Source organism: Protopterus annectens, chromosome 3.part0 (assembly GCF_019279795.1).
Source record: "Protopterus annectens isolate FY-2018-M chromosome 3.part0, PAN1.0, whole genome shotgun sequence".
NCBI lineage: Eukaryota > Metazoa > Chordata > Ceratodontiformes > Protopteridae > Protopterus > Protopterus annectens.
The window spans coordinates 488221164-488248064 of record NC_056731.1 but is presented as its reverse complement, the minus strand read 5'-3'; the positions used below and the strand labels follow the sequence as shown (position 1 = coordinate 488248064).

Here is a 26901-nt window from a genome sequence, read left to right as displayed (position 1 = left end):
GATGTACTGCGTAAGTATAAGCATGCGCAGTACATCAGAACTGATGCAGAATACCAGACAGCTGCGGAAGGGCAGCAAGGAGGCATTATACAATGCCATTATTTAAGAAAAGTAATTATTTTTTTTCTTAAATAATGTCATTGTATAATAGCAATAACCCACTTCTGGGTGTGAGTAATGCTGGATTTACCCACGGTTGGATTTGTTTGGCCACTCAGGCTTCGCCCTCGTGACCAAACCACACCAACCGTGGGTAAATCCAGCATTACCCACACCCAGGCGTGGGTTATTGCTGTAGTATTCTACTATTATTGGGATGCATAGCTAGGCTTAAAATGCCCCTCAAGTCAACAGCCCTGTATTCTGCTATTATTGGGAAGTACAGCTTGGCTTAAAATGCCCCTCAGGTTGACAGCTTAATGTAGAGGAAGGTAAGGATTTGTTGAGAGGGTGTGTGGAGCTGTACGCTTGCGACAGAATTTAGCAGTTAAAACCAATAGTAGTGGAATTATAAAATGAGAATAGGTAGGTGCATACATTAAGTAGTTATACATGACTGGATATGGATAAGGCATGGGAGGAATCTGACAAGTGTTTTTATTTAGAAGCTTCAGTGGATTGGTTTGGTAATGAAATGGACATTGTATCAATCCTTTACAAAGTACAGCAGTTGACAGCTGCAAATGAGGGAACACAGTATTGCAAGAATAAGCAGAGACTCAGGAGTGGGTTGGAAGGTTGGAGGATTGCAGGACAAAGGGGAGATGGGAGTAAATTACAGGAAGGCTATCTGCTTCACAAATCACAATTTAAAAGTAATTGGAAATAACCAAGACAGGAACAGAGAGACTGCAGGTGTAAAGTGCATAAATAAGAGTATATTGTTTGTTAAGTAGCATGTGCATTTGTGTATATGTTAATATTTTTTGCATTCCTGCTGTATGTAGTCAAGGTGTGTACATAATGTCTATGACATTTGGTGTCGTAATGAATAATGCTAATGACTTGTATTTTAGTGTAGATGGATAAAACCAGTTTATTTTTATAAAAGAAAATTGTATTTTAGTTTTTCACAAGTTCAAAGTTTGATACAAGTTCAAATATTAATGTAAATAAAATACTTTTCTGTTTATTTTGTGTTTCATATTTTGTCTGTTTAGTTTGCGTTTAAAAGTCACTATCCCACAATTCCATTGGAATGGGCAGGGTTACATAATTATGTATGCAAATTTTATGTTAACTAGCATACAGATTTTTGGCCAACTGTACCTATTTTTCATGGGTCCAGACTTTTTATGATTTCAGGTTGAGAGGTATGGTTCAGAACCAAGCTAAACAGCCCAACTCAATTACCGAGCAACCTAACTCAACTTAACTAGCTATTCTTAGTAGGTACTATGATCTCTAATCTTACCACAGTCCAGTCATATTATTCTTACTTTATATATTTTTACTTAATCTAATTCCACAATAACCTTCTCTTAACCCACTATCAATATTCTCATCACATATATTTTTATTGTATTCTTACCTACTCTGTCTAATGCCTCACAATCTCTACCAACACAAACTTGCTTTGTGACTATTTTTAAGTTAACTATTTATTGTAATATTTCTTAATATTTCTTATTATAGTTTTGTAATGTTTGTTATACTGTGGAGATTTTCTCCCCAGGCCTCCACTGAAAATGGACCACTGGCCCAGCCAGACTTTCCTGCTAAACAAATGGAAAATAAAATGAACAAATAAATATAAATCATATCAAGGAAGACAGAGCCCCTGTCTACTCATCCCCAAATAATTTTTGTGTACCCCTCTGGTGCGCACACCTCTGAAATGTAATTCAAGAAACTGAAAGAAATAATGACCACTCATCCCCAGCCAATATACAAGCTATAGTGATCTTCTTTGCATACCTCTAAAGCTTGACTGTGACGGAAAAATAAAATAAATAGTGGCCACAGTATCCCTGGCCTCCAAAAACAACCTTCTGTGGCTACCTCTGAGTGGGGCCAGATTTACACTTGGTATGACCTATGGCAGACGTCCTTAGTGAGCCTGTTAGACAGCAGGGAGTGAAAGCTCCCAGAAGCTCTTTTTGATGCACATACATACTGGTGCTGCCCTTGACAAACCAGGGCGATCACAAGATATGCAAACAAATACACACACACACACACACACACACACACACACACACACACACACACACACACACACACACACACACACACACACTCACACACACACACACCCACACCCACACACACACACCCACACACACACAACCACACAAAACACACCCACACAACCACACAAAACACACACACACACACACACACACACACACACACACACACACACACACACACACACACACACACACACACACACACACACTGCATAGTTACCTACATGCAAACTGAAGGAACATCAATAAACCTATGGCATTTCTTTGGATGCTGGAGGAAAACAGAGCACTTAAATAAAGCCCACACAAAGATAGGGAGGACATGCAGATGACATGAAAGAGGGGGCTACAGCCAAGAACTCAACCAGCAAGATAAGTGCTGTGAGATGGCAACACTACACAAAGTACCACTGAACCAATAATCTATTCCTTTTCCCACATATCTTGTCCAGACACACATACATGTGCAAGCAGAAGTCATTACAATAATCAGTTTTACACTGATTTAAATCACTGTGTAACAGTACTGTGAAGCAATTACTGATATGGTATGGCAGGAGCAAACAGAAGCAAGGGATATGTCATAGCTTTCTTAATCAACTTCATACTAATCAGCATATGTTACAGCTGTCCCTGACTTTACCTCATATTTTTGCAAAGTCTTCCTTAGAATTTTTGATTTTCTTGTTAATCACTGAGGGTTACATTTAGTCAATAATGACAGACATAATACAGTCCTACTTATTATTGCTCAGAAAATGCATTTCACTGTAAAACTATTGTTCTATTAACTTTAAGAGGATTAAGAGAAATAATTAAAACAGTCCTTGATTTGTGGTGCCTGCCCCAATTATTTGGGCTTTGTCAAGACTGCTTGATCAAAAAGTTGAGAGGTATGCTGAGTTACATAAAAAATAAACTTTCCATATTTTTCATTTGCCTTGCAAAAAGTAATAGAGATTCTTTTCAAAAATAGCTGTTCAGTCTTGCATCTGACAGCTGCTGCTCTTCTATTTTTCTCTATATTGTTTTTCTCGGGAATTAATGCAAACACTGCTACCTGCAATCAGCAGCATTCTCCAGGCACATAGTCACGGACAGAGATTCCACAGTCACTCCTACAAAGAAGGCATCATAGCTGTATTACAGCTGCTTCAGCACAGTGGCAGTTTTATTTATTTATTTAGTTTTGTATTTGTTTGCCAGGGTAGAGCACTGCTCTCCATGGACCTTTTTCAGACTCAGCCCTGGGGCAGTGTCTGGTTGAATGACTTGCTCAGAATCACATAGTTAGGCACTGGTGGCTGAGGGAATCAAACCTTGTACCACTGGATGTCCCTCATTTTGTCTGATAAGTTTGCCTTATCCTTTATAAAATTGTTGATTTTCTGGTTAATTATTTATGATTACTACCAGTCATTTAGTGGCCCATACATCTTATCGTTATTCAGAAAATGAAGGTTGAATCAAAACCTGCTGTTCTATACATTTTTTAAATGAATTAGAGTAAATATTTTAGAACTGTCCCTGATTTGGGGCCTTTGTTTGAATTAGCAATCAACAAGTTGAGAGGCATGTAGTGTCTTCCAAACTGGTTAAATGCTTAGCTCTCAGCTGCCCATGACTTTGCCTTGTATTTTGGTCCTGTCCCGTGCAAGAATGTTAAGTTGAAATCCCTGATTTTCCCTCCTATTTTACCCTGTCCATTGTACAAAAATTGTTGAGTTTCTGGTGAGTCAGTGAAAAATACAGTCAAACAATAATGCCAGACATTAGAGTTGCATACTGCACATGCAACACATGTTCTATAAACGTTCTATGGAATTTGAGTAATATTTCAAACACATCCTTGAATTCAGGCTCTGTCACCGATTCCTGATAAAAATACACAAACCTTTTAGTAAAAAAAAAAAAAAAAAAAAAAAAAAATAAGATCCACTGTCTGTCTCTTTAAACTCTACTGGCTTCTTGACTTTGTACCCTTTTGTTTTGGTTTGGTTTCTCAAACAGATGCGCCTCTCAGTGAGTCAGCAACAAGGAGAAGCTCTGACAGCCTGGTAATGGCGCTTATTTATTTTCATTTCTCCTCATCAGCAAATTAAACACAATGGCATCATTAAATGAACTCTGCCAGCCCTGGGAAAAGACAGAATTATCTGAATGGTGGTTCAAGCTCCTCAAAAACAAGAACATTTATTCTCCGTACCAGAGAACTGGATGCAGGGCTCCATTTCCAGATAATTGTGAAAAAAACCATTGAGGAGGCAACTCTGTTAGATGCTAAGAAATCAAAGTTTAAGGAGAAAAATATGCCTCCCAAAGAAGTGACTGGTATGCATGTGTATGTGTGTTTGGGGTTGAGAGAAAAGGGAATCCAGAAAAAAAACACAATCCCCAGATCAGTCCTATAAGTAATATCTCTAAGGCTACTATTGTGAGAACAACTGCAATCACAATTATTTACTTATAATGAAAAACAATATGTATTATGCAGGTAGTTAGAAAAACAGAAATATATATAGTCAGAGAATGATATTCTATAAACAGACACTATTTACCTTGTTACTTGTCCATTTTCCATTTTCACCAGTGCACTAACATAAGAAAAACTTGCTGTAAGTGAAGAGTGTTGCAACTGTAAAGGTACTGGGGTTAAAGGTACTGGGGGCAAGTTCTTTTCCAAATGGTTATATTACATGGAAAAGCACAGTTGTGTAAAATCTTACCATAACAGCAGCTGTCCTTCTCTTCACTGTTGCAGTATTCTTTAGAGGAGGGATTCTGTGCCAAGAGTAGCTCAATGTCTGCCCAGTAAACCAAAGCCTCATATGTCACCTGTATGTTCCTTGCTCAAGGCAGAGAGCATAAAGGTGATGTGTGGACATACACAACCCAGTACTGAAAAGCTCCAAAGCAAAAGCAGTCCAAGGAATGAGGAACATGTGCTTACAGAAGGAAAAAAGAAAGGAATTCCAGGCTAGGAAGGTAGAAGGAAAAGATCAGAGCAGAAGGGGGAGAAAGGAGGGAGTGAATACTGCAACAATGAAGAGGAGGGGATCTACTGTTACAGTAAGATTTTACACAACTCTGCTATGTCCTTCCATATCACTGTTTCAGTATTCTTTACAAAAGGGGGAGCACAAAAGCTCAGGAGTAAACGAGAGGAGGAAGGCACAGAGGAGCCTCAAGAAACCCATGTAAGATAGCTCTGGCAAAGCCAGCTCTTGTTCTGGAAGCAACATCCAATTTGTAATGCTTGGTGAAGTACCAGCCTCAAGGATGGAATTGGTATCCAATCCTTTGAAAAAAGCACTAGAGGAAGCAACCATCCTAGTAGAATGAGCCTTTGCAGTGGTAGAAATAGATTTTCCATGAAAGGAGTAACAAAAATAAATAGCTTTAGAGATCCAGGAGGATATGGTTTGCTTAGAAACAGCCAAACCCAGAGATCTATGTTGAAAAGAAATTAAAAGTTGCTCATATTTCTGAATGGCCTTAGTCTTATCCAAATAATATCTGGGCTATCTATGTAAAACCAAAGTGTGAAAAATCTTCTTACTAGCAGACTGTGGAGAATTAAAAAGTAGGGTAAATTAATAGATTAAGAGACAATTCATTAACCCCCCTGGGCAGAAAAGAAGGATTAGTAAGAAGAGACGCCCTGTCCTTATGAAAAACCAAAAAGAGAGGAACAGCCATGACAGCCTGAAGTTCAGAGACTCTTTTAGCTGAAGTAGGGGCCAAAAGAAGAGCAGTCTTCCATGTACAATGTTGCAAGGAAGCTGAAGCTGCAGGCTCAAAAGGAGCCTGAGTCAGTTTTTCAAGTACAGAACTGAGGTCCCAGGAAGGTGGAATATCCTGATATGAAGGAAGCATTTAAGAAATTGTTTGACATCAAACCTACAGGCCAGAGGAGGAGTCAGTGGCAGACAAGCAGAAATAGCTGAGAGGTGAGGTTAACAGAAGAATATGCTGACCCAGCATGGAGCAATTCACACAAATAAGAAACAACTAGAGGGATTACCACAGAAAATGGATCCTGGTTATGAGTAAGGCACCAGCTAGAAAATCTTTTCCATTTGGACATGTGTGATTTCCTGGTAGTGGGTTTCATAGTCTCCTGCAGGACCCTAAGCACATCCTCAGAAAAAAAGTGCCTAAAAGGGATCAAAACCAAATCGCCCACAATGTTAGATGAAGAGTGGACAAGTGAGGATGGATCAGAGACTCCTTGTCATCTATGAGTAGGACCACCCTGTGAGGTAACTTGTGGTGATTGCTCCTGGCTAGGTGAAGAAGAGGAAGAGGGAAGCAATATTTTCTGGACCAAAGTGGAGTCACCAACAAGAGTTTGGGGAGTCCTACTCTATCTTGAGCAGGACCCTAGGAATCATTGGAAGAGAAGAGAAGGCACAGAGAAAAATCCCCTTCCAAGAAAAAGAGAGGGCATCTACCTTCCAAGCCAGAGGACTTGGGACTCTGGTAAGAAAAACAGGAAGTTTTCTGTTCAAGGTGAGGCAAAAAGGTCTACCTGTGGAGTACCCCACTGATGGACAATGTCCAGAAACACTTCACTGTGAAACATCAATTCATCAGCATGTGTACTGGACCTGCTCAAAGAGTATGCAGGTGTATTTTGCTCTAGAGTCATTTACACAGCCAAAGCAGTCACTTGATAATGGACAGCTAGATCCCATATTTGAAGACCCAGTTTGCAAAGAAGGTAGGACAGTCTCCATCCTTGCTTGTTGATATACCACATCACTGTGGTATTGTCTGTGAAGACGTTGAGATGCCCTGGAAGAAAGAGGGAGTGAAAGGTCTGAATGACCAAAATGAGAGCTCTCAGCTCCTTTATGTTGATGTGGTCTGACCTCTGATGAGGAAGACAGAGATCCTGGACCTTGAGGGAACAGAAGGCTCCCTATCCCTTGTCTTAGGCATCTAGGAAAAGTTCCTGAGAGGGGATTGGGGGCTAAGTCCCAGGTTGAGAAACAGCTGATGAATCCGTCACTGAAGCTTGAGTTTGAGGCATGGAAGAAAAGGAACTAAAGAATCTAATGGATGGCAATGGTGGAACCATACTGAGTTTAGGAACCACTGCAGTTTTCTCCTATAAAGTCTGGCTAGAAGTAGCACAGGAATAGTGAAAGCCATGAATCCTAGAACCCTGAGAAATTCCCTGGCTGTAAGTGAAGCCAGATGAGGAAGGGACTGAAAAAAGGTGATTATAAAAAAACAGCCTTGGGAGGAGGCAGGAATGCCAGCATGGGAATGGTCTGGATCCTGCAACTGAGAAAGACATGATCTTGAGTAGGAACTAGGTCTGATTTCTAAATGTTTACTGTAAACCCCAGGCTTTGTAAGAGACAAGCAGTATACTGGAGGTGCTGAAGCAAGACCTCAGAACAGGAGGCTTGAATAAGCAGGTCATTTAGATAAGGTAAGATATGAGCCCCTCTCAATCTGCAAAAGCAATCACAGGAGGGAGGCATTTGGTAAATACCCTTGGGGCAGTGAAAAGGCCAAAGAGCAAAGCAGAGAACTGAAAATGCAAGGAAGAGACAGAGAAATGAAAAAACCTCCTGAAAAGGGGATGAATTGGGATGTGAAGATAAATATGCTTGAGGTCCAGTGAACCCAATAAAGCTTGGGAAGAAGAGGAAACGGGGTTTGAAAAGACAACATCCAAAATAAATGACCTTCAGAAAGGTGTTGAGCTGAGTAAGTTCCAGAATGGGTCTCCAGGTGCCTTCCTTCCTTGGAACCAGAAACAGTCTGGAATAAAACCCCTTCCCTTTCTGGTAAGGGGGAACAAACTGAATGATGCTTTGTGCCAAAAACCCATGAAGCAATTCCAGGAATAAAGGAAGCTGCTCCTGAGGAGGTTGAGGGATACCCAGAAAAAGTGGAAAAAATTTCCATATTATGAAGTATCCCTGATAGATGATGGACAGAACCCAAGAGTCTTGAGTGACCCTTAACCAATTCAGAGTGGGCAGGGAAATAAGAAGGGATAAGAGAACCTAACTCAAGAAAGGGGGGAAGCAGACTTTCAGACAGAACCTGGTTTGTCTTGAGAATGGCTTTTGAGCAGTAGGATTCTAAGTAGACTTAGCAGGAGGAACCACCTAGAACCTTTCATACTTTTGGGTGGAGGGTGAGGTTGTCTGCGAACAAAGGCAGATTTGGAAAGATAATTCCTCTGGAACTTAGGGATAGGAGACACAAAAATATGCTTTACTTCCTGCAATGCCTTAGCTTTATCCTGAAGGGATTTAAAATGCTCAGCAGCAGGAGAACCAAACAGGTTCCTATTATCAAGAGGAGCATCCAAATTTTTGCCTTAATATCATCAGGCAAAGGCTAGAGACAAAGCCAAGAACAATGTCTCAAAACAGAACCAAAGGGAGCAGCCCTGACGTAGGCATCAGTTGCATCATAACTACATTTACTAGAGTGGTAAGCTACCTGGGAAGCAGATCTCAGTAAAAAGAGGGCCAAGGCCTTCCCTTCATAATCAGGGAGGTCAGAGTTTGCCTGGTAACCCTGAGAAAGAAGGGCTAAAATATACCTGATCATATTAGACGGGTAATGAATAGCCTGAAAAGCCAAGGTGGCAGTATATACCTCTTTGTCTAGCCATTTGATAACTCTATTGTCCTTCTCTGAAGGAAGTATGTTAGTAGATGGAAAAAGTTTAAAGCATTTGTCAGAACTGACAGGCACTACAAAACAGTCAGCAGAAGGACATTTATATAGGAACTTACACTCATCAGGAACCTTGTAAATCTGTCAGGTTTCTTAGGGGCTGGAGGTTCATAATCTGGAGCCACAGAGGCTGCTGAAACAGTATCTAGAAGAGCAGCCACTACTGGAGGTACAGCAGAGGTCTTAGGGGATTCCATCTGGAGGATCTCATAATACCTCTTTTGAATGTCAGAAACCTGAAAACAGTCCCATTTAAAACACTCTATCATGCGAGAAACAATATCCCCTAAGGCTATAGTATACTGGCTGGACATTGGGCTATCCTTGACAGGGAATCCTTTCGTAAAGAATACTACAACAGTGATTTGGAAGGACATCAGGATATGCAGCAGGAAAAGGTAAACATTGCATTGATAAGATACTAAATCCATCTTCTAAAGGCTACCCTTTTCTAGACCTAGAATAAATGGTTTGGAATTTGTGTTACTATTAAGTATTAGTACAATTACACTTGTGTACAAACAGGGTTTTTTACCATTTATTGGTGATGTACGTAATAACAGAATTAAAGTATGTGTTACTGGCTGATTTAAGCCTACACCCTTCCTATTTCTTCCATAAATAAATGATGCATCAAGCACTTTCATTTTAGTTGTTTAGAGTTAACAACTTACCCTAGCTGTTGTCCTTGCTCTGGATCTGAAGCCAGTGTCAATGATGACTGCATACAGCTGATGATCTGTTGGGCTGTTGTCCTGCAGCACTACAATACCAGTTTTCTTCTCCTCATGCCGGTCTATGCATTTGCAGATGATCATAAGGAAGATGTACAGCACAAGGACCAGAATGCTTATGATACCAGGGACAAAGTTTTCAGTTATGCTGTTAACAGTTAGAAAAAGAAAGGGGTTAGTAACACTTTCTCAGCAACAGTTGACATACAAAACCTACATTTCCCTTATTTTGATCCTTGATAACATCTATGAAAGCATGATGATGCGATGCACACACTGTGTTTTGGAGTGCACTCTATGCAGGTGCAAGAGGAGGGGGCTGCACAAGCAACAGCCCATTCAGATAGGATTACAGAGGAGCTACAGTAAGCTGCCGAGATGCCAACTCCTCCATGCATGCATTTAGTGTTCTCCAAGAGGAAATACTGAATCAGCATCCTGTTCAGCTATCTATTGTGCTATATCATTTTATTCTGCAGTTTTTCTCTCTCTCTCTGTCCCTCACGCCTGCCACCAACACTCACACACACACACACACACACACACACACACACACACACACACACACACACACACACACACACACACACACACACACACACACGTATACACCTTCCTGCGATTTTATTTTTCAGGTTGACAGGGCAACAAAAGGGGCATTCTTGCACACGTTCATGTATACAGTTATTTATCTGATATTTATTGATTTATATTTATTTATTTTCTTTTTCATTTATTAACAACTGGAGGACTGGTTCATATCATCTGCCCCCAGCTTACTTTAATTTATTAAGTGGTTAAATGCCTACCAACGCTACAAATACTGTATAAACAGAACACATCTTGTGAAGATACTTTCATAAAATAGCTTTATTCCATTCCAAGCAACTCAAGTACAAGTGCTCTTCAGAAGGATAAAGCAATTCAACAATTTAGCTTATTTATAACATGAATAAATAACATCATCCAACACATTTTTCAGTATTTACAGAGATATGCATTTATAAAAAAGTGCTATAGAATATTCTTGCTCAGATCATATAGAGGAACAGAATTACCTTAAAATATTTCTGCTTCCATTTTCTCTAAATTAAGTTTAATTGTGCTGTAGATATCACATTTGAGTTATATCCATCAAGTACAAATCATCTGAATATTTTATATACTTTGTTTACCTAAATGTCCTGTTTTCAAATGTCACTCTGCTGAACCCTCTCCATCTCCAGCCTGACAAGCTGCCCCAGACTGATTTCTGTACTGCCTTGTTGTCTTTCTAATATAACATAAACCATGAGCAACAGTTCAGCAGTCTGGTGAAGTCCTTCTGTTAATGGACTGCATGACAAAAGATCTTACTCCTTAAGTTTACAGATACACAAGCAATCATTTATTAAAATGTTTTTAAACATATCTTAACTGGGTTGAATGTTTCACAGAGCTGGTTTGTAAGTAGATTTATCAAAACTCACTTTATGTCTAAATTATTTAATTCCTGAAGCTCTTTCTGAGAACAGATGGTATCATGCACTAAAGCAATTAATCACTAACATATTTATTTATTTGTTTACAGTTTGTATGACAGGTTAGTCCCCCTAGATCACTGGCCTCTTTTCAGGGGTGATCCAAGGTGGTATTCATACTGACTAGGAGAAATTTGGCAACAGCACTGGAGGACTTCCTTTCCTCTTTTTAGTAAATGCCATGGGATCTTTTACATTCACCTGGGTTACCACCGACTCAGGCAAATGGGGCATTGACATTCGGGGTCCGAATAGAGAGATAAGTCAGCAAGCAAAGCAGAGGAGTGTTGCTGAAAATGAATTTATCCTCAAGTCTTGGTGAGTACCTTCATGAGGTGGACCCTATTTTTCACAAAATCACATCAAGACGGCAATGATACATAGACTGTATTTATATATATATATTTAAATGTAAAAAAGATAGCTGGGTGCACAAAACTCAAGATATAAAAGTGCCCAATCCTGGTAGGCACACTAGTGCAAGGACTGGAAAAGTGACAGTGTAGAATCCTCAAAATATGGAAACATTCCTACAATGGTGCCAGGCCAGGCACAGGGGGAGGATGCCCCCCCGCCCCATTGTAGACGGAAGAAGCAGTCCACAAAAGTCACAAAAACTGATGGGCCAGAGAACAGCTCTAAAGGTGACAGAGTGGACTACTGAGGATAAGAAGGAAATCATGTATTATTATTATTATTATTATGTGAAAAGCATGGAATTTCCAGACACAAGGTATATAAAAAGATTAAGAGAGACATTACAGGAAAGAAACTGTCAGAAGCCTCAAATAAAAAATTGTGTTCATTACTACAACACGTCTATAAAAAACAGTATATAGCCCAAGAAACTTTGAACTGTTTGGAAAAAGAAGCAACTCAGGAAGTGCAAAAATATAAACAACAAAACCTAGAGATTTTTTAAAAGTATAAAAAAGAAATATGGACATGGGAAAGAAAGAGAAATTTGATATGGTGCAATATTTATGCAAAGGCGAAAGCCAAATTAATCAATATAAAGAAGGCAGCCCCAAATATATTCAAAGAGAAATACAGGCAAAGGCATCCAGATATGGAACATTTCACAATAAAAAAAAATCACAAAGAGGGGATGTAGAAAAGAAGATTTGTAAAGCAGAAGTTAAAAAATAGAAGTTGAAGTTATGGAGTGCCTATGAAGTGAAGGATTTGGTGTAGAAGGTCTAACAGGTTACATCAGAACATGATGGAGTGAGTCCCCAAAGTAAAGAGAAAGAGGAAGATCAGGAGACATCTGAGATAGAAGTATGGACACGGGAAAGAAAACGATTTAATATGGTGGAATATCTGTGCAAAGGAGAAAGCAAAACTAATCAATACAAAAAGAGCAGCACCAAAAATATTTGAAGAGAAATACAGACAAAGGAAAACTTTACAATACAAAAAATAAGAAGACAAAGAGGAAAAGTAGGAAAGGAGATTAGCAATGGAGAGGGTAAAGAAATAGAAACGGAGGTTATGGAGTACCTGTGAAGTGAAGGATTCAGTGTAGAAAATCTAACTTAGAAAGCACCACAACAGGATAGAGGAACGGACATTCAAATTAAGGGGAAACCAGTGGAACAGGACACAATTGGTCAGATCCATACGAATATATTTTGGAGCCTTCTGCAGGAAACCAGTATAATTATTCACTTGAAGCTGGACAGCAAGAAGAGGAAACTGTGGAAACTGATGCAGTGATGAGGAGTGATAGGCTAGTGAGTTCCCATATGACAGAGCACCGGATGGCACAGGATCAAACTGAAGCGAATGTGCCACAAGTAGATGCTATAGAACTTTCTATAGAAAGCCCACAGGAAATAGAAAACAAAAAATGTGTCTCAGTTTAGAAGAACATGAGCTAAGAGAAGAGTTGCTTGATTTGGTAGAGATGGATAGACATATTAAGATTAATGAAAGAAATAGACTGCAGAAGGTCAATAAAACCAATAAAGTTAAAACAAAGGAACACAGTAACTTAGACTATCCATAGAAGATCCATACACTATAACAGACGTAAACAGGATATATTACTGTGCAGCTAAATTAATAACTGATAAAGTTCTGCCACAAGATCACAGGGTAGTGAGGGAAAGGAATGGGAGAAATCAAATACCATCACGGAAGTATCAAACAGAGAAAACTATAAAGGAATTGAGACAAGAAGTGCCACTGGCAGAGGAGTATAGAAGAGGGAACAGATCAACAAAAATACTTAGAAAGATAGCTGTGATAAAGGCAATGCGTAGTATTAGAACAGATCAGGATCTATCATGCACTATCGCAAATAAACTGAAAAGCTCAGCCCAGGTGGTAAAACTTAGAAGATATGAAGATAAATATAAAGGAAAAGTACAAAATAAGCAATTTATTAATGACCCAAAAAAGTTTTATAGAGAATTGGGAAACAAGGTAAAGGGAATTGAAAGACCACCAAAAAAAGAAATAGATACATTTTGGAGAAATATTTATAAAGATCCTGTGGAACATAACAAAGATACTAAATGGATAGAAGTAAAAGAAAGAATAAGAAGTTTAAAGGTACAGGATATGAAATGGCATGAAGTAACAGCCAGAGAGATTGAAACAAACTTAAGGAAAGCCTCTAATTGGAAAACCTCAGGCCCAGATGCAGTAACATCTTTGCACTAAGTTTTAGCATTGAGTAAGAACTATTTATATGCGCACTCTGAACACACATGAACCTGGCTAACAACAGGAAAAACAATGCTCCTACTTAAGAGTGAACCTGCAAGCTACCCTAAACGTTATAGACCAATAACTTACCTTCTGATGACGTATAAACTATACACTGGAATTTATGCTGACAGAGTTTATTATCATTTAGAAGAAAACTCATTTATTGCAATAGAACAAAATGGCAATAAAAGAAAGTCATATGGCACAAAGGAGTATTTGTTGTTAAATAAAGTCATAGTAGAGAACTGTAAAATAGGGGAAGAATCTAAGTACAGAATGGACTGACTACAAAAAAGCATTTGATAGTATCCCACATTCATGGATAAAATAGTGCTTTAAAATATATGACACACCCTACACTAATTGATTACATTGCAGTGACCATGAAATAGTGGCAGACCACTTTGCAATTAAGCCATAATAAAAGACAAATTATTATTCCAGGGATAAAAATTCAACTGGGAATATTGCAGGGTGACTCTCTGTCACTGCTGCTATTATGTCTTTCCCTTAACCCATTAAGCTGTCTGCTTAACAGCTTAGGCCATGGCTATAATTTGGCTCCTAGAAAACAACAGAATGTAAGACATCTCATCTTCTCTTTGTCGATGATTAAAAACAGTATAGCTCATCAGATGAAGAAGTGAACGCGCAACTGCAAGTTGTCAAAACTTTTTCAGATGATAGAATGTCATTTGGTCTTGATAAATGTGCAAAACCAACCTTCAAAGCAGGAAAACTGCAGCATCAAGAAAACATCTGTTTGGGACAAGAATGTGATATAAATGAACTTTAGCAAAGGGAGTGTATAAATATTTGAGAATGATGAAGGATCAACAATAAAACATGAACAAATGCAAATAAAACTTAGTAAGGAATATTTCAGAAGACTTAAATTAATTCTGAAAACAGCACTGACATGTAGGAACAAAATTCAATCTATAAATCAATTTGCTCTTCCTGCCCTAACTTACAGTTTTGGAGCGATTGACTGGCCCCAAAACATGTTGGATAGATTAGATAGGAAAACAAGAAGGATGCTTCATGCTCACCAAATGATTTATAAAAAAATTAGTGCATACCAAGATTATACATTCCCCATTCTGAAGGAGGTATGGCCCTCCTTGAAATTGATTACATGTATAGATCTGCAATCGTGGGACTGCACACATCTGCTGACATCACAACTCCCAAACTTAATGAAAGTTTTGAAACATGAGGAGAATAAATCTAAGATGACTTCATGACTTCCCTGGTTAGTTTAGCAGAAGCATATAGGCATCAAGCAGGAATGAAAATCAAACCAGAAGTAGATAAAAAAACAGGCAGCAACTGAATATAAGGTGAAGGACCAGATAAGATGGCAAGAAATGCAGAAAATGCATAAATATAGTTGCAATTATAGAAAACTTCTGGAAGAACCTCATGTTGATCTGGATCGAATGAAGGACTGGTTAAGGAGAAGTGAATTCAAACCAAGACATGAAAGGTTAATATTGGCAGTCCAAGATAGTGGACTATGTACACGCTGGTTTACAAAGTCCAGTGAACATGTGGGAGAAACAGACAAATGTAGATTTTGTAAAACAGAATTGGAAACAGTCACACACCTTGCTGCTGGTTGTGAAATACTAATGGCAGAAGGACTGTATACTGAAAGGCATAATAATGTGGTGAGACTGTTGCACTGAGGACTATGCAAACATTATGGTACTGAAGTGGCTGAAAAACACTCAAAACATGATCCACAAAGCATCATGGAAAATGATGAAGTCTACATCACATGGGATCACCCATTACCAGCAGTTCAAAAGACAGATGCTAGAAAACCAGATACTGGGCTTTATTGGAAAAGCTCACCCAGACTCTGCTACACTTTGTTGTGAGGGAAAGGTTGGTTTGCTTTTTATTTGTTGTATTTTGTATTAGTTTATTGCCTTTTTATATCTTGAGTGCTGTGATTTGTTTTCTTTACCTTGTGTTTTGCTTGTGTTCTGCTTTTAACTGCATATTAAAACTTCAAAAGACACAACAGCTCTGTCTCTTGTGAGTCAGGCAGAAATTAGAACTGATCAATTAAGGACTCATACATAAGATAGAAGAGCTCACTTAAGGGTAATCATTTGTGAATTGAGGGGGTGGAGCTAGGAACTAAAGCTTCAATTTAAGGGGTAAAATAAAACATTTCAGAGCTTTATTTGAAAGGCTCACCCAGACTCTGCTACACTTCGCTGTGAGGGAAAGGTTGGTTTGCTTTTTATTTGTTGTATTTTGTATTAGTTTATTGCCTTTTCATATCTTGAGTGCTGTGATTTGTTTTCTTTACCTTGTGTTTTGCTTGTGTTCTGCTTTTAACTGCATATTAAAACTTCAAAAGACACAACAGCTCTGTCTCTTATGAGTCAGACAGAAATCCCCCCCACACTGTCACTGTCGTGTTTTTAAATACCGACACGGAACAGGATTTTTTATTGTAGGTTGTAGTTAAGAAATTTTAATTATGGTGCTTAATTGCAGACTTAATTGGTGTCAATCAATCAATTTGCTATGTACCAGCCTTTTAAATAAGCCTGTATCAATGCTGGTTGTTGTCTGATGAAGTTCTAGCATTTTTAGAACGAAAAGCACTCTGTAGTGTTGCTGCTCTGTAGTGTTTAACAGTACCGGTGGTGTTATATGTTTTTTAATTTACAATCTGAAGTTAAATAAACAGCTTTTATTGGATACTTGTAGCAAAACCTTTCCTGAGAAGTTGGCGTATCCTGTTCCGTGTCTGTGTTTTGGATTATTTCTTGGTTCTATCGTGTTTTTAAATACCACTGTCTTTCTAGCTGCCTGCCTCTTATGTTAATTTGACCATATATCTCATTTCCTCTCTGCTTTCACTAGCTTGTGTGAGTAAGCACAACATTATCATTTTGTGAAATCACTCCCATTCAACTATTTAAATTTATTGGCCATTCTACCGTATTCCATAATACTGGAATACAAAAATGATCACCCCCTTTCAATCTATCTTGCTGTTTTAAAAAGTGACTCTCCACTAAAACTTAACTTTTTAGACAGGTAAAACTTAAGTTACTTACTTTGACATGTAACATCTCTAGTGCACACTGCAGTGTTTAGGATAAACCATTTTTTTTTCATCTTGCCTTTAAGCATCCCTGTGACTAGCACTTGCTCTAATACCTGCTGGAAAGCACTAGGAAGCCTTAAATTGATACAAGCACTCAACTCTCTTTATTAATAAGGAGAAGTTAATCATAGGCACTAAACAGCCTATAATTGCAAAGTACCTTGCTAAGTTAAGGGAAAACAGCTCCTGTATTTTTCAAAAAAAGCACCAAACCAGGTATAGGTTCATAAGTTCATAGGTTCATACTAGGCTATCTGCCCTAGGGCATTTATAAGCCTAGCCCAGAGTTTTGTGGCTTTCGCCACCCCTTTAGTTTGAAGGATACTATGCCCATTATTTTGCTGTGCCTCTGTCAAGCAGTGACACCGAGGTTATCACTGGGGTATACCTGCGATCTCCCATCCATTGGTCAAGATTTCTCTTGAACAAGGCCAGCGAGGTGCTCTGCCTCACATGTACCGGGATTTTGTTCCACAGCATAGGGAGTCTCTGGGTGATGAATCTGTCCCTCCAGCACGTCCTATTAATAGCTGTGTTGAGGTTTAAGTCTCTTGCCCTTGTAGTTCTGATGGATTTAGATTTTTTGAGGTGAAGCATGTTCATTAATTCTGGGTTGGACATGGCTTTGTATGTCAAGCACAGGTCACCTCTGAGCAGATGGTAAGCGACTGAATAGAGCTGGAGTTCCTTCAGTCAGGCAGCATAAGACATATTTTTGAGACCCTTTATCCTTTTGGTGAGGAACTTTTGGGGCCTTTCCAATTGCTGCAGGTGTCGGGTCAGATACATTCCGAATGGGGCATTGTTCTCAATCATTGGTCTGATGAGTGATGAGTACAGGGGAACGATGACCTCCCTTGATCTAGATGTGAATCCCTTTATAATCAGGTGGGCAATGTAGAAGGTCTTCCTAACTACTTTGGCAACGTGAGTGTCAAACGAAAGGTTACTGTCAACCTGGGTCCCCAGATCCCTGATAACCTCTTCTGTGCTTAGTGGATTGCCACCTATATGGTAACTAGGGGTAACCTTGTTTTTCCCGAAGGGTATGACTATGCATTTTTTGGCGTTTAACTTTAGGCCATGGTTCTGGCACCAGTTATCCATTTCTATGAGACCCTTCTGAAGGATGTCTGTATCAGATGGGTTTTCAACTATGGTGCCCAGTTTGCAGTCATCTGCAAACTTTGTCAGCCATAATCCTCCTGTGTTTGCTTGTACTTCTGAAAAGTAGATGCTGAACAAAAGTGGGCCCAGGACTGAGCCCTGTGGGACACCACTTGTGACATGCTTGGAGTCTGACATGGCGCCAGCAACTCTGACCCTGTGGGTTCTGTCACTTAACCAGTTTGCAACCCATCTAGTGACGTATGGGTTTACATTTAAGCTGGTGAGTTTTTCAATGATACCCGAGTGGGGTATTGTGTCGAAAGCCTTTGCCAGGTCAAGGTAGGCTGTGTGGACTGCCTTGCCTCGTCAATGGCCTTGGTGACTGTTTCGAAGAAGTCAACCAAGTTTAAAAGGCATGATCTGCCCTTGACAAAGCCAAACTGGGTTGGATCCAAAGTCTGCAAGTCCCCTATGTCTTTATTTATGAGTTCCATTATGATCCTCTCCATAGCTTTGCAGACCAGGCTTGTCAAGCTGATGGGATGGTAGTTTCTGGGGTCGGTGGAGGCACCTCCTTTATGAAGTGGGACCACCGTTGCCGTACGCCACTCCTTGGGTACATATCCTGAGGTGAGGCTAAGATTAAACAGCTGCCCTAGCTGCGGGTTTAATTCCTCATTGAGTTTGTGGAGCACACAACCGGGGACACCATCTGGTCCCATGGATGCTGTGTTTTTCGCCTTGGAGAGAGTTCTCACCTGAGCATTTGAGATGTTTGGGGACTACAATCCTCTGGTATAGATATCTCTCCTTTGGGAGAAATTTGCACTGAACCTGTCAGCCAGCATGTTGGCAATGTCTGTAGCTTCAGTGGTTTTACGTCATTTTGAACTAATTCTGAGCATATCTGGGAGTTTCCTCCCAGGTTTCTAACATAGCTAAAAAGGCCTTATGATTGTCTTTTGAGTCCTTAGCGATTTTTCTCTCAAAATTTGCCTTGGATGCTTTTATGAGAGATCTCAGTTTTTTACTTATAATGATCAGGGGTGTCTTCCCTTTTACGGATTTTGCTCTATCTTGTAGTAGCTTCTTCCTTTTGTTGTAAAGCTTGTTTATGGCTGGGGTCCACCAGACTGGACGCTTGCCTTTGGTACAAAGAGTCTTTGTTTTCTTTGGGATTGCTTGGTCCATGCAATCCTGGAGGTGCTGGTAGAAGGCATTTGTAAGTGATTCAGCGGTTTGAGTAATGGTTTCCGCTGGCTTGGGGGCCTTGAAAGAGACCACACCAGTCTTTAGGAGTGTGAAGTCGGCTTTTGAGAAGTTCTTCACTGTGGTCTTTTTTATCTGGTGTGGGGGCGGGATGTGGACTTCCAGTGAGATTAGTTTATGATCTGATCTCACCAATGATGGGTATACTTCTGGTGTTGAACATTGTGACCCCATGTTTTTGATGATAAGATCTAGTATGTTTTCTCCTCTTGTGGGGATGGTGACTAGTTGTTCCATGGCATTTGAGTTTATGAACTCTAGGAACCTTTGGGCTAGAGTGTTGGGGCTTGAGTAGTGATCCCAGTCTATATTTGGATAGTTGAAATCACCCAGTATGATGGTGTTTGGAGATATATTTATCCCCTCCAGTGTTTTCAGGAAAGCTGTGTGAGGTTCCTGAGTTTGGGAGGGTGGCCTGTAACAGGCTACAAACTGCAGTGAAGTCTTGCCAACGGTTAATTGCACCTGGATGGTTTCCGATGCATCGTGCGTTGCCACCAACCTTGAGGTGAGGGTATCCTTGATGAATATGGACACCCCCCCTCCTTTCTTGGTGTTGTCCAGATTTTGGGGCCGGAACGCATGATATGAGGTGAAACCTGATAGTGCTGGGGTGCTCTCAGGAGCCTTGAACCAGGTTTCTGTCACAGCACAGACATCGATGTTCTCCATATTGAGAAGGGCCTCGAGTGCGTGCATCTTGAGATTGAGACTTCTGGCATTGAGCAGCATTACCCTTAGTTTTTTCCTTTTTTGTGTTCTAGGGTGGTAGGTTTAGAATTTGAGCCCTGCCTAAAAAAGGCACAATGGGGGTGGCAAGAGCCTTTGCCAAAATCCGGAAGCCCAGGGGTGACAGGTGCAAGCCGTCCCTAGCGAAGCAGCGTGGCTTGTCCAGCATGTCATCCCAGGCAGACAGACATTGGATCCCCTTTGAATGACACTATAGTTTAAGCCAATTATTAAAGCTGATAATCTTGTCTTCGTATTGTGGCATCATTCTTGGTGAAGGTAGGATACTGCTCAAGGTCAGGGTCATACCTGCCTGGGCTACATAATTAGAGAGCTCCTCTATGTCTCTTTTCATGTAGTCCAGGGAGGTACGTCTCAGGTCGTTCACACCAGCATGGACAATGACTGAGTCATACTTGTACCTGCAGTTGAGTGACCTGAGTGCTTGCGTTATGTGGCGGATTCTAGTGCCCGATAGGCAGCTTACTGTGACCTTCTCCTTACTCAATCTGGTGAGCGGGACTTCAGTGTGTCTGACTATGGAGTCACCTATGACGAGTGTGTCTGGCATTGTGTTTGGCCTTAAGGGCTGTGACTGTTTGGCACACTGACTTTGTGGTCTATGTGTTGCATGTGCTGTGCCCTGTGGAGGCAGTTGTTTGGGTGTCTGCTTTGGTGGCCTCTGCTGTTTTGGTAGATTTTTGATCAGAGCCTCCGAGTATGTCTTTGTGTATTTATGTGTATGATTTGAGGTTTTGATAGTGCTATGTGAGACTGGGTTTGTGGTGTGTGTGGTTACCTTCTCCTCCTGTCTGGTCTTGCCAGTCCTATGTTGAGAGAGCTCAGCCTCCAGTTTGGCTATATATTTGCATCTCTGGCATGTATTTGTGTTTTGTGGGAGAAGGAGAGGGTTGTCAGTGTACATGAGGCAATTGTAACATTGCCTCAATATTCCCAGATTCAGCAGCTGAGCAGGAGAGGACACTAGCAACTGATCCATCGCCATGCTAGAAGGAATAGGCAAAAACTTTATGTAGAGGAGTTTGAAAAAGACTTCGGGGGATGTGGTGTTTTTTGGCCGGTGGGGTACTATGTATAATAAAAAGTGCTATATCAGAGTAAAAAGTACTTTAGGAGCAAGTGCTAGGCTTTACAGATAGAGAATAGTCTACTTAGGAATCAACAAGAGCTGAACTTTTTAGTTAGAGAATAGGCTGGTTAGATTAGCAGTACAGTTCAAGAGGAGCTGTTCTAAGGGAAAAAATGAAGAGTGGACTTAAGGTAGCCCGAATAGTTTAACCTTGATTAACTGCCGCTGCTCTTGTGTGCTCCTGTGGCAACTCCGCGCTAAAGGGTGCTTTATAGCAGGGGGCTGGAAAAGGCAGGAAATGACCCAAAATGGCCAATGAACTACAAGTTACTATCTTAAACCACTCCTCTGAGGACAAACAGGCAGCTCAGTACTCCCCACTCTCACTGGTGAGTAAAGAAACTTCCCCTGACCAAACAAGGAAAATGGAGAAGTACAGGAACCAAGACAAAGCCCAAGGATCAGCAAAATCTGATCACTGGAACAAACTAGTCAGGAAAGTATGGAAAACAAGAATATTTTTTTGTTTTTTTTCAAGTTTTTTTACACAGATAGAACAGAAAACACAGTAAATGCTTTGATTTTCGATTAAATGCTATCAAAAGCTAGTACACTTGAGTGTATTAGCCAGTAGTTTAACTTTTAAGCAAATTTAAACTAGAAAGTGCAACAAAAAATTCAAGCTTATAAAAACAGGAAAAACAGGTAATAACTCTATAAAGTAGGCAGAAACAGTCATCGAAAGGCACAAAAGGTCGAAAATGCAGAAAAAATACTTAGAATCTGGAAAGTTTGTCTTTTCTGGTCTCTGCTGCTCTAGGAACTCTGCTAGATACCACGAGGGGCTGTGCTGAGTTCTCTACAGCCAGAAAAGCCCGCCAAAGCGAGCTTTATAGCAGGGGGCTGGAAAAGGCAGGAAATGACCCAAAATGGCCAATGAACTACAAGTTACTGTCTTAAACCACTCCTCTGAGGACAAACAGGCAGCTCAGTACTCCCCACTCTCACTGGTGAGTAAAGAAACTTCCCCTGACCAAACAAGGAAAATGGAGAAGTACAGGAACCAAGACAAAGCCCAGGGATCAGCAAAATCTGATCAATGGAACAAACTAGTCAGGAAAGTATGATAAACAAGAATATTTTTTTGTTTTTTTTCAAGTTTTTTTACACAGATAGGACAGAAAACACAGTAAATGCTTTGATTTTCGATTAAATGCTATCAAAAGCTAGTACACTTGAGTGTATTAGCCAGTAGTTTAACTTTTAAGCAAACTTAAACTAGAAAGTGCAACAAAAAATTCAAGCTTATAAAAACAGGAAAAACAGGTAATAACTCTATAAAATAGGCAGAAACAGTCGTCAAAAGGCACAAAAGGTCGAAAATGCAGAAAAAAATACTTAGAATCTGGAAAGTTTGTCTTTTCTGGTCTCTGCTGCTCTAGGAACTCTGCTGGATACCACGAGGGGCTGTGCTGAGTTCTCTACAGCCAGAAAAGCTCGCCAAAGCGTGCTTTATAGCAGGGGGCTGGAAAAGGCAGGAAATGACCCAAAAATGGCCAATGAACTACAAGTTACTGTCTTAAACCACTCCTCTGAGGACAAACATGCAGCTCAGTACTCCCCATTCTCACTGGTGAGTAAAGAAACTTCCCCCTGACCAAACAAGGAAAATGGAGAAGTACAGGAACCAAGACAAAGCCCAGGGATCAGCAAAATCTGATCACTGGAACAAACTAGTCAGGAAAGTATAGAAAACAAGAATATTTTTTTGTTTTTTTTCAAGTTTTTTTACACAGATAGGACAGAAAACACAGTAAATGCTTTGATTTTCGATTAAATGCTATCAAAAGCTAGTACACTTGAGTGTATTAGCCAGTAGTTTAACTTTTAAGCAAACTTAAACTAGAAAGTGCAACAAAAAATTCAAGTTTATAAAAACAGGAAAAACAGGAAAAACAGGTAATAATTCTATAAAATAGGCAGAAACAGTCGTTGAAAGGCACAAAAGGTCGAAAATCCAGAAAAAAATACTTAGAATCTGGAAAGTTTGTCTTTTCTGCTCTCTGCTGCTCTAGGAACTCTGCTGGATACCACGAGGAGCTGTGCTGAGTTTTCTACAGCCAGAAAAGTCCGCCAAAGTGTGCTTTATAGCAGGGGGCTGGAAAAGGCAGGAAATGACCCAAAATGGCCAATGAACTACAAGTTACTGTCTTAAACCACTCCTCTGAGGACAAACAGGCAGCTCAGTACTCCCCACTCCCACTGGTGAGTAAAGAAATATCCCTTGGACCAAACAAGGAAAATGGAGAAGCACAGGAACCAAGACAAAGCCCAGGGATCAGCAAAATCTGATCACTGGAACAAACTAGCCAGGAAAGTATGGAAAACAAGAATATTTTTTTGTTTTTTTTCAAGTTTTTTTACACAGATAGGACAGAAAACACAGTAAATGCTTTGATTTTCAATTAAATGCTATCAAAAGCTAGTACACTTGAGTGTATTAGCCTGTAGTTTAACTTTTAAGCAAACTTAAACTAGAAAGTGCAACAAACAATTCAAGCTTATAAAAACAGGAAAAACAGGTAATAACTCTATAAAATAGGCAGAAACAGTCGTCGAAAGGCACAAAAGGTCGAAAATGCAGAAAAAAATACTTAGAATCTGGAAAGTTTGTCTTTTCTGGTCTCTGCTGCTCTAGTATGTCCAAGGGTCAGCTTCCGTTCATTTCTCCTGTCCACCTGGTGAATCTAGGCATACTGGGGCAATGCAGCAACTGCCTCATGTACACAGACAACCCTCTCCTCCTACCACCCAACACTACAACCTGTGAGAGATGGACTTACATAGCCAAACTGGAAATAAAGCTCTCTCCACCCAAGATTGTGCTAGACAGTCAAGAGGAGAAGGTTAACAGCCGCACTACACCTCAAGCAACACATAGCCCTTCTAAACTCACACCACCAAAACCCACACATAGCAACACTAAATCCACATTTGCGGAGGCCCTTAACTGTAACCTGCCCAAGCAACAAGGACCTCCGAAGCCGAAATGCAAACAAACTCCAATCACAACCAAAGTGTCACATAGCTCACAACACCAGTGTGCCACCCAGCAACAGGCCCTAAGGCAAAACAATGTACCTAACACTTTAGTCATAGGTGACTCAATAGTCAGGCACACTGATGTCCCACTCACCAGGCTGAACAAGGAGGAAATTACAGTGAGCTGCCTGTCGAGTGCCAGGATCTGCCACATAACTCATGCACTCAAGTCACTCCACAACAAGTACAAATATGACTCTAATTGTCCATGTTGGAGTGAATGACTTGAGATGTACCTCCCTGGACTACATGAAAAGAGACATGGAAGAGCTCTCGGATGATGTGGCCCAGTCAGGTATGACCCTAGCCCTGAGTAGCATTCTGCCTTTGCCCAGAATGATACCACAATATAAGGACAAAATGATTGACTTCAATAATTGGCTAAGCTTCTGGTGTCATTCAAAGGGGATACAGTATCTGTCTGCCTGGGATGACATGATCGACAGACCACGATGCTTTGCCAGAGATGGTCTGCACCTGTCACCCCTGGGATTCAGGTTACTGGCTAAGGCTCTTGCCACCCCTATAGTGCCTTTTTTAGGCAAAGTTCAAAGGACAAAACTACAACCATAACAGGTACATGCATGCAAAATCTGAAGGTAATGCTGCTCAATGCTAGAAGTCTAAACCTCTAAATGCACTCTCTCGAGGTACTCCTAAAAATGGAGAACATCGATATCTGTCCAGTAACTGAGACCTGGTTCAAGGCTCCAGGGAGCACCCCTGCAATACCAGGCTACAACTCTTACCACACTTTTCGGCCACCAAACCAGGATCAAAACACTAAAGGTGGAGGAGTGTCCATATTCACCAAGGATATTCACACCACCAGGTTAGTTGCCCAACACAATGCATCTGAAATTCTCCAGGTGCAACTAACACTAGGTAAGACTGCAATCCAAATTGTAGCTTGCTATAGATCCCCCACCATGCCCCAAGATTCTCACTACACCTTTCTAAACATACTGGAAAATATTAATATACAACCAAACACCCTAATACTGGGTGATTTCAATGACCCTGCCATTAACTGGGAAAACTACTTGTGTACCAACACCTTTGCCCAATGGTTCTTGGAATTCATAAATTCCAATGCCCTGGATCAACTAATCCATAGTCCCACCAGGGGCTCCAATATCCTAGACCTGGTCATTACCAAGATGGGAAATCGATGCTCCACACCTATGGTCACCCGTTCGTTGGTCAGGTCTGACCATAAGATAATCACCCTTAACATCCACATCCCACACCCCAGTAAGGAAACCTCCATAAAAAAACTTCTCCAAAGCCAACTTCATGATACTCAAGTCAGAAGTTACAAACTTCATGACACCCATGCAGACAGGAACTGAAAGTTCGACTTCTGAGTCCTACACTAAGGCACTGTACAAGCACATCCACTCGTGCATGAATCGTGCCATCCCAAATAGAACCAAGATGCTCTCCTCCAAAAAAAGGAAGCCGATCTGGTGGTCCCCTGCCATAAACAAACTTTACAACAAAAGGAAGAAACTGTTGCAGAAAAGAGGAAAATCCCAGGATGCAAAAACCTCCCTTACCAGCCTCAGTAAGAAGCTGAGATCACTCATAAAATCCTCCACAGCTAGTTACGAAAATAAAATTGCCAAATATTCCAAAGACAACCAAAAGACATTCTATAACTATGTCAAGAATCTAAATGGCAATGCTCAGATCTGCTCTGAGCTACAACAGAATGGCATTAAATATACTGATCCTAAGGATATTGCCAATATCCTGGCAGATCGATTCAGTGCCAACTTCACCCCTCTCTTACCCCCTAAATGTTCCATCTCAATACCGGAAGATTGCCAAATTCCGGTAATAATGGCCACACAGGTAAAAAATGCACTCTCCAAAGCTAAGAATACAGCATCCATGGGACCAGATGACATCCCAGGCTGTGTATTACATGAACTACAAAATGAACTGGCACCTCACCTAAGTGTCATGTTTAATCATACCCTCACCTCAGGCTTCATGCCCACTGAGTGGTGCACAGCTACAATTATCCCTCTCCACAAAGGAGGATCCACCTTGGATCCCGGGAACTACTGTCCCATCAGTCTGACGAGCCTGATCTGCAAGGCCATGGAACATATTATCATGGAACTTATAAACAAAGACATTGGCAACCTTCAAACACTGGACCCCACCCAGTTTGGGTTCGTGAAGGGACGATCTTGTCTCCTGAACCTGAGTAACTTCTTTGAACCAGTCTCCAGAGCCGTGAATGAGGGTAAAGCAGTCCACACAGCCTATCTGGACCTTGCCAAGGCCTTTGACACCATCCCCCACTCTAGAATCATAGATAAACTTACCAAGCTGGGCATTAATCCCTATGTCACTCGATGGGTTGCCAGCTGGCTTACTGACAGAACCCACACTATAAAAGTAGCTGACTCCAAATCCAGCTCCAGACAAGTGACAAGTGCAGTACCTCAGGGTTCAGTCCTGGGACCTCTCTTGTTTGGCATTTACTTCTCTGAAGTACAGGCCAACACTAAGGGACTCTGGCTAACAAAGTTCGCAGATGACTGCAAACTGGGAGCCATTACTGAAAGGGAGCCAT

At 40.6% G+C, this 26901-nt stretch overlaps 1 protein-coding gene across 1 annotated transcript in view; it reads right to left on the bottom strand.

Moving 5' to 3' along the window:
• The window catches only part of PKD1L1 (polycystin 1 like 1, transient receptor potential channel interacting), a 1345235-nt gene that overhangs the window by 563388 nt on the left and 754946 nt on the right, over positions 1-26901 (bottom strand). The window contains exon 30 of the mRNA XM_044065604.1: positions 9578-9785. Within this exon, the coding sequence (XP_043921539.1) occupies positions 9578-9785 (208 nt within the window). The remainder of the gene's footprint in view (positions 1-9577; positions 9786-26901) is intronic.